Source organism: Papaver somniferum, chromosome 4 (genome assembly GCF_003573695.1).
Source record: "Papaver somniferum cultivar HN1 chromosome 4, ASM357369v1, whole genome shotgun sequence".
Classification (NCBI taxonomy): Eukaryota; Viridiplantae; Streptophyta; class Magnoliopsida; order Ranunculales; family Papaveraceae; genus Papaver; species Papaver somniferum.
In genome coordinates, this window is record NC_039361.1 from 18367141 (window position 1) to 18376381 (window position 9241).

The window sequence follows — 9241 nt, forward strand, 5'->3', positions numbered from 1 at the left end:
CGATCTTTTTTAAGTTTAAGACAGGATGAATCCAGTTTCATTCTTGCTATTTTTTTTGTGTCCATTTCATCCATACTAATTTTTACTCGTCCATTTAAACCATGTTTTAAAAATATTTGGACAAATGACCCATTTTCCGTTGTTAGTAATGAAGAGTAGCGTATGGTTACGGGGTAACACGTGAAGTGAAGGTCTATACGTTACATTTATTTGAAGAACGTACTAATCTTTTCTCCCTTTTGGAATTTGGTGTGAAAATTTTCCCTGAAAAATTAAATGATCTAACCTCAAAAACATAAACAGAATGTAATGTACGTAACATTATCAATTTATTAGACATATTGGTTAGTTACGTCTTTTGCTTTACAATACAAGGTGGTAGAGGCGAACGCCTAGGTACCTCCTTGCCTCTTCAAAGAAAACCACCTCGCAACACATAAAAACATTTCAAAACCATGGAGATGTCGTTTTTTTCTTTTCTTTTCTTTTCTTTCTTGTTTGTTTGCTTCTCCTTGTAACCTCATGCACTGCCGTTGCACTTTTGATTGCATGCAGATATTCCCGTTGTAGCTAGTAGGTGCTGTGACTGAAGTAAGGATTTGCCAACATGGTACGTGGCGTTGGTTGGTATAGGCTGATAGGACGCACATGTTTTACCATCCAAGATTTTCGAGGTTATGGCTTTTCACATCACTTCAAAACAATCTAGGCCTTTTATTCGATCCCTAATTAATGACCCACACAACCCCAGGCATCTAGTTATATATGACCCATATTTCTCGCCTCAGTATATGAAAACCCTAATTCCACTGGAGAAGAGCAGAAGAGCAGCAGCAGCTATGTCAAGTCTTCCCGAAGAGATTCAAGTTGATATCTTTCTAAGATTAACAGTGAAATCCATCTTAACTTGTAAGTGTGTATGCAGACCCTGGCTTAATCTAATTTCTAGCCCTAAATTCATCAACTATCACCTTACAAAAAAACAACAATAACCATCGTCTCATGCTTCAGACCGAAGATATTTTTGCATCAATATCATTATCCTCGGAAACATTTCAATACAATGAAGCTGTCTCAGTGGATTCCCCGTTTCAACATTACGAACATGGTCAATTTGCATATTAGGTTCTTGTAATGGCTTGATTTGCTTAAGGATCAATACCCAATCATGGGATTTTCATGATTGTATTTGTGTCTGGAACCCAGCAACTAAAGAATATAAGGATATACCGTTCCCATCTAATCCCTCCAATTTTAGAGGAGATGACTACAACCGCGACTCGTATGAAGAGTACAATATCATATATGGGTTTGGTTATGATTGTAACATAGACAATTAAGTTGGTAAAATTTGCGAATTATAAAACGTCTGGTTATATTCAAGGTGAGGTTTATACACTAGGATCAGATTTGTGGAAAACAATTCACGTTGACAGTTGTTACTCGTTTCTAAACACATCTTTTTTTCTTTTTTTTTGATTCTGAAAGAGGGAGTATATCGAAGAAATAAGAATTATTACAGTCCATCCAAAAATTAAAAATTACAGAGATACGACTTCCGACCGGAAGAGTAACTTATAAAATAAGCGGAACCGCGGATTTGACCCGTATCCGTCCGCAAAATTGCGGATTTCACCCAAACCACAAAACGTATGGGCCGGACACGGATGGGATTCTCAAATCCGCACGTTTTAGCGGTTTGGGTGCGGTTGAATATTGAAAACCGCGGATTCACCCGCACCGCATCTGACTCAGCTCCATTAGCTATAAGCCACTAAGCCCAGCTAATTGAATGTGATGTCACTAAGCCCATATCAAAAATGGATTGCTTATTTGCTTCTTAAGCTTGATGTCACTAAGCAAGCAGGCCCAACATGGGAACTGGATCGAACCAAAGAGCCGAGACTCCGCTGCTCAATGAGCAGAGATGTGATGATGAGTTGGGAATTTGAGTTTTCTTCTTTTCTTGCTTGACAGTTTTTTTTTTTTACCAAATCCGCGGTTAATCCGCAACCGGCCCGTACAATCCGCAGATCCGCGGATGTAAAATCCGCGGATGATTGGGCCGGTCACGGTTTGATTTTTCAAATCCGCAATTTGGATAATCCGCAACCGTCCGTCCGTTGCACACCCCTATCCCAAATGTAAGAATAGGAAGCCCGTGAGACCTCTTAAAAGCCTAAAAGCCCATTAAATGACATAGGGAGTTACCCTAGATATCCCAGATGAAACCCTAACTAAACACATCTTCTGGTTTGCTCCTCAATGGAGCTCTTCATTGGTTATGTGTTACCGCTAACCAAAACAAATCAACTATACTCGCTTTCAACATTAGCAATGAGAGACTCATCAGTTTGCCTATTCCCGCAGAAAACATGCGAAGTGCCGATCTAGGAGTATTGGGTGAATGCCTCTGCTTACTTTCTAATGAGTGGAAAAATAACGATGTTTGGGTGATGCTGAATTATGGAGTGAGAGAATCTTGGACTAAGCAGTTCACTTTAACAGAACTATGTTGGAGTACTGATTATTTTGATAGGTTTAGTTGTGATCTTAAGGTGTTAAGTTCTCTTTACAGGGGAGAAATTCTATTGCATACATCGAACGGTTTTATATTACATGACACAAATAATGGAAGCAAATTGGAGGTTTCTTTCCGTGACAATATATTGGAAGGCGGTTGTGTTTATGCAGAAAGCTTGGTTTCACTCAATTCTGGTATTTAAGGTATATGAAAGCATATCGCAGCAAGAAGAGTTGCAACGAGAACATATATGCAAGCATTGACTAACTAAGCAACCAACACTGTTGAGGTAAAAGTGTCGTATCATATGCGAGTTACGACTATCTTTCTCACTGTTAATTATCCAGGGTCTATAATATTTCCATGATCTAAATGTAAGATGCAACTATCTTTCTCGACTGTTATTCTTCTTTCAATTTTTTTTAAATAATTCAATTACAAGCTTACAATGCAGCAGTATATTTTGTACGGAAATGTAGTTTATTTTTTGACTGAAAAATTAAGATGGTTGTTAACTAACTCTGGAATTGTTTCCGCAATACGCCAAACTAGCATTAGTTAAAAGAAATGCCCAGGAACACGAAAAGTTATGCAATAGGTGAATGTGATCCTTATAGTTGTCCCTGTAAGTGGAACTAGCTACTCTTTTGTGAAGAATGACCTAATGGTGCGCAATGGGTCTTTTCAAATTTCAAGAGAAATCTTCAAGCCGCGCAGCTTCTTTACTTTAACTAAGTATATTATCTCCATTTTGGAATTTGGTGGGAAATTTTAGGATTTTCAATGTTTAATCTGAACATCCAAGCTCTCTTTTATGAATGGTCTAACCCTGAAAAATTATATGATCTAATCTCAAAACATAGCTAGAATGTAATGTACGTAACATGATCAATTTATTAGACATATTGGTTAGCTACTTCTTTTGCTTTACGCGGTATAAGGCGGTAGAAGCGAACGCCTAAGTGGCTAAGTGCCTCCTTGCTTCTTCAAAGAAAACCACCTCGCAACACATGAACACATTTCAAAACCGTGGAGATGCCTTTTTTTTCCCTTGTTTGTTTGCTTCTCCTTGTAACCTCGTACACTGCCTTTTCACTTTTGATGTGATTGTTTGGAGATATTCCTGATCTAATAGGTGATTCGACTGAAGTAAGGCTTTGCCAACATGGTTCGTGGCATTGGTTTCTATTAGGCTGATCGGGTACACGTGTTTTACCATCCTAGATTCCGAGGTAATCGCTTTTCACATCACTTCAAAACAATCTAGGCTTTTCATTCAATCCCCAATGACAGGCATAGTGTGTCATATATGACCCATATTTTTCGCCTCAGTATTTGAGAACCCTAATTCCACAGAAAACCCTAATTCCGCAGAAGAAGAGAAGAGAAGAGAAGAGCAGCAGCAGCAGCAACAATGTCAAGTCTTCCCGAAGATATTCAAGTTGATATCTTTCTAAGATTACAAGTGATATCCATATTAAATTGTAAGTGTGTATGAAAACCCTGGTTTGATCTAATTTCTAGCCATAAATTCATCAAATATCACCTTACCCAAAACAAGAATAACCATCGTCTCATGCTTCTGACCCACGAACCTAAAACACCCTGGATTTGGTCCGCAGATATTTGTGCATTAATATCATCATCCTCAGAAACATGTCAATACAGTGAAGCTGTCTCAATGGATTCCCCGTTTCAATATTACGAAGATTTTAAAATTCGTATATTAGGTTCTTGTAATGGCTTGATTTGCTTAGGGATCAATACCCCTTCAGGGGATTTTTATCATAGACGTAGTGATAGTATTTGTGTTTGGAACCCAGCAACTAGAGAATATAAGGATATACCATTACCATCTGCTCCCTCCAGCACTACAGGACGTGATTACAACCGCGATTACAACCTCAACTCGTATGAGGAGTACAATATTATATATGGGTTTGGTTACGATTGCAACATAGACAATTACAAGTTGGTAAAATTTACGCATTACAAAACGTCTGGTCATATTCAAGGTGAGGTGTATACATTAGGATCAGATAAGTGGAAAACAATTCACGTTGACAATCGTTACTCGTTTCCAGACACATCTTCTGGTTTGCTCCTCAATGGAGCTCTTCATTGGTTATGTGGAACCACTACCCAAAACAAATCAACTATACTCTCTTTCAACATTAGCAATGAGGGACTCATCAGTTTTCCTATTCCCGCAGAAAACATGCAATGTGCCAATCTAGGAGTATTGGGTGAATGCCTCTGCTTACTTCCTAATGAATGGGTAAGTAATGATGTTTGGGTGATGCTGAATTATGGAGCGAGAGAATCTTGGACTAAGCAGTTCACTTTAAAAGAACTATGTTGTAGTACTGGATATTTTAATAGGTTTAGTTGTGATCTTGAGGTGTTAAGGTCTCTTTACAAGGGAGAAACTATATTGCGTACATGGAAAGGTTTTATAGTACATGACCCAAATAATGGAAGCAAATTGGAGCCGGAGGTTAGTTTCCAAGGCGATATATTGAAAGGCGGTTGTGTTTATGCAGAAAGCTTGGTTTCACTCAATTCTGTTATTTACGTGGGTAGAGGAAAGCATATGGCAGCAAAAAGAATTGCAACGAGAACATATCTGCAAGCATTGATTAACTAAGCAACCAAATTCTTGAGGTAAAGTGTCATATCAATGCAAGTTATTACTATCTTTCTCGACTGTTAATCATCCAAGGATCTGGGATATTTCATAATCTAAATGTAAGTTGCAACTTGCAATATTATTTTCTTTCAGTTATTTTTAAATAATTCAATTAGAATATACAAGCATACAATGCAGCAGTATTTTTCTATACGAAAGTATATTTTGCTTTGAATTGAGATAGTAGTAATTACCACCCAACAAAATATCTGCATCACGTAGGGATACGTAAGTTCAACGAATTAAGAACCTTATAGTAATATTTTGATTTAAGAATGTTATGATAACAAACACACTGATTATCGAAGGATGGGTACATTATTTATATGTCTCTACTTTTGACACCCAATAAATATATCCTTAAACAACAATAAATATGTCTATACTTTTTAATAATTTTATCCAAATTGGATTCCCTTAATACCCTCATCCATGTAATATTTTTCTTTATTTCAAAGTGCAACCAATTTCTTCCTCTACCACTTCACCGCCACCACTAGCTAGCACCACCACCACCAACATTCAACTACCATTCCACCACCACCGTTCAACAACCACCACCTACCAACCGCCACCACCACTAATATTATACCACCACTCCTTCACCACCACCATTACACCACCAGTCCTCCACCACCACTAGTTCGTCGTCGCCACCACCACTAATCCGCCGCCGCCGCCACCACCGCCACCGCCGCAGCCGCCACCATTACTGGTTCAGATATTTTTGTATCAACAACAGTAGTTGATCCAAATAAAAATAGAACCAACAGTAGAAGTTGATCCAATTTAGGGGATCAACAATGGTAGTTGATCCAAAAAAAAGGGATCAACGGTAGAAGTTGATCCAATTTAGTGGATCAACTACCATTGTTGATCCACTAAAATTGGATCAACAATAAAAGTTGATCCATGTAAATGGAGTGAGCTTGGCGTGAGTCGAACACGCATCATCTGACATAGAGTCAGTCATGCTACCATTGCACCACAAGTTCAACATTGGAAGAAATTTACATGATTTAAACTACAAGAATGATTATACTAATCCAAAAAAATGTTGTTGAAAGGATCAATAACAGTAGTTGATCCATTAAAAAATTGGATCAACAACAGGAGTTGATCCCATAAATGGATCAACAACAGTTGTCGATCCGATAAAAAATTGGGTCAACAACAGGAGTTGATCCCATAAATGGATCAACAACAGTTGTTGATGCCATAAAAAATTGGGTCAACAACAACAATTGATCCCGTAAAAATATATAAACAACAACAATTTATCATCACCTGCAGCTGCTATATCACTGCCTGCTTCAACCCAGATAACCACCATATTTCATTCAACAATAGGCTTCAATCTCTGCAACAACAACTCATACCAACACTGCCACCAGCCAGCATCAACTCAACACCAACATTCATTTGCTTTTCAACAAACGGCAACAAAAAGCCGCCGCCACCACCTCCACAAAATATAACCACCACCCCCACCTTTGCTACAACATCCACCTTAAAAATGAAAATACCGTTGTTGTAACATCCATCAACAATATCACCTGCGGCCTCCACCACCACCAGAAAATCAAAAAATTATACATTTAAATCAACAATCTTCAACTATAAATCCAAATTTTTAAATATCAATATAAGCATATATAGAATAAATTATCTTTTGATCCTAATCTATCAAAACTAGTTGCTGTAGTTTATAACATTTAACTGATATTGTTATTGAGAAGAAGAACTTCTAAAACAAAACCCATTGAATCGGTAACAGACATCAAAAATAGATTACAACATCTTTCCTCCACCACCGCCACCACCACCACTAACATTATCACCGATAAGGAGGAAAGTTGATATTCTACTCCGCCACAACCACCACCACGACCAGCAATCATCGATTAATCGAACAAAAGATTACGAATTTAGTAAGAAAAATCATTTAGATGAATTGGCTAACATAGATCTGATATGCTCCTCCACCACCACCATCCTCATCAACTACGGCAACAAAAATGATAGAAAAACGAACATATAAATCACAATAGATCTGTTGATAGAGTGGCGGAGGTAACAAAGGTCGTGGTTCTGGTTGTGGTGGAGGGGATCGAGGTGGTGGTGGGAGTGATTTATTTTTCCGATAGAAACAAAGGAGGAGAGTATATAAAAGATTTATTATGTGGGGAGGGTAAATAAGGAAAAAATAAAAACGTTGATGGACCCCTAATGGGCTTATAGATGGAGAGGGACATATTTATTGTGTGATAAGGATATTTGTATAGGCCATCAAAAGCAGAGACAAATATTTAATTACCACCTGAGGGAATTGCATGAGAAATACTTTTTACCTAATCTTTTTAGATCCTTTTGGCGTCTCTAATCATAGTTCCACATTTTGTTCAAAAGGATTGTAGTTTCCGTAGAGTCTTATTTCCTTGAGGTTTTGATTCCTGGTGTCAGTTTGCTTAAAGATTAATTCTCCAGTATGCTTACTTGAAATGCACTGTCAACAATGGTGTGAAAACGCAGATCAAAGTCATCTGAGTATTCACAAATAATGCGCGCAGACTCATGACAATACAATAAATAGGCTGCGCCTGAAGGGAACGGATTGGTTATGTCGAATCCTTGACTCAGAGTTCTAATACTCTTCCTCGTCTCATCAATTACAATCATTGTCCTTAGCTCATACAATAAGATAAATAATGGACGAAGTATAAAATTAACGAACATGATATGCTATAAGTAATGAATTGAATATATGAAGTATGGATGTATGAACATAGACGAAACGATTAACTTATATGATTCTCACTCAGATCCCTGTCTCCGAGATTGGGTTTTTCATTATATGGTGGGGATTACCGAAATAGTCGAATGACTTTGAGACTAATATAAGCATGCGTAGCAGGAGGAACCTCACTTACACTTTCTCTATTTCTCTGTCTCTCTCCTCTTCTCTTCTCAATGTTTTTCCCCCTCCTTTTTTCCCCTCTTCACTTGGGATAGAGGGGTATTTATAGGGTGGTTACATGGGGTTCACTTCTGAAGCCCGTTATAACCTTATCCTCTTGTGTCTTGTGCCTCGTACGCAGAGGTCTTCGTGTTCTTGGTCTTCTCTGCGTGTTCCGTATGAATATTCAGTGCTATCTGCGCTTCCTCCACAGGCTGACTGACACGTATGTTGTTTGAGGGTATTTAATGCGGGTAGTTGAGATGTCTGTCCGAGGTAGACAGTTGTCCTCTGCCCATGTCTTGTCTGCGTCAGTCTGACTATCCCAGCCGTAGATCTTAGATCTTTCTGGGGATAGGATAAAGTGAATCTCGGGTTATCCTTCAGTGCTTCGCAGTGTTCTAGTGTTTCCGTCTTCCTCGATCCCCTACCGTTGGATCTGGTGGGTGGCGACGCTATCTTGATAAGGCGCGTCTCTTGGCTGTCCACGTGTGATATCATATCTTGATGTTCTCAGCCGCATGTCCTCCACGTGTGTCTTTGTGGACACGTGGCGGAAGATGAAATGTGTACCTAAAGGAAAATGCTTCTCCGTTTTCCATCTTGCAAGTAGCAGCGCATCTTCAGTTCTGTCATATATTGGTGGCTTAAAAAATCCGCCCTAGTGTTTCTTACTGAATCATTCTTAACAGGCCGCCATACGAAGAATCCCAAAATAAGACACCCTATTCTGGGAAAGTGGAAGCTAGTCTGCCCATCTTTAATGTATTGTAGGAAGCAATCAAAACTATTCCTCTATGGCTCTATCCACTTTAAAAATCCTGCCCGACCAGGTATATTAACCAGATGTCACAGCTGCTTATATCGGCTCTGTGTTGTCTATTCTCTGTTGTCTTTCATGTATATATATATATATGTTCAAGATGAAAGTGTCTGGACACATTTATGTATTCGACTTACAATTCCTTGCACGTTCAGGTATAATTTTGTTCGTCTACTGGGAGACGTGAAATTTTTTCAAAAATTGAAATATCGATTAAATGTGATATTCATGATTCATCGCAACAGTTGC

General features: G+C 38.5%; 1 protein-coding gene across 1 annotated transcript; it reads left to right on the plus strand.

Annotated features, from left to right (window-relative positions):
• Positions 1–4205: 4205 nt before the first annotated feature.
• Positions 4206–5171, plus strand: LOC113272104 (F-box/kelch-repeat protein At3g06240-like). The gene has a single exon (XM_026522008.1). The coding sequence runs from the start codon at positions 4206–4208 to the stop codon at positions 5169–5171; it is 966 nt and encodes a 321-aa protein (XP_026377793.1).
• Positions 5172–9241: the final 4070 nt, after the last annotated feature.

Excerpts from the sequence above, each read along its gene's own strand:
- LOC113272104 (XM_026522008.1), top strand. The coding sequence starts at position 4,206 with ATGGATTCCCCGTTTCAATATTACGAAGATTTTAAAATTCGTATATTA.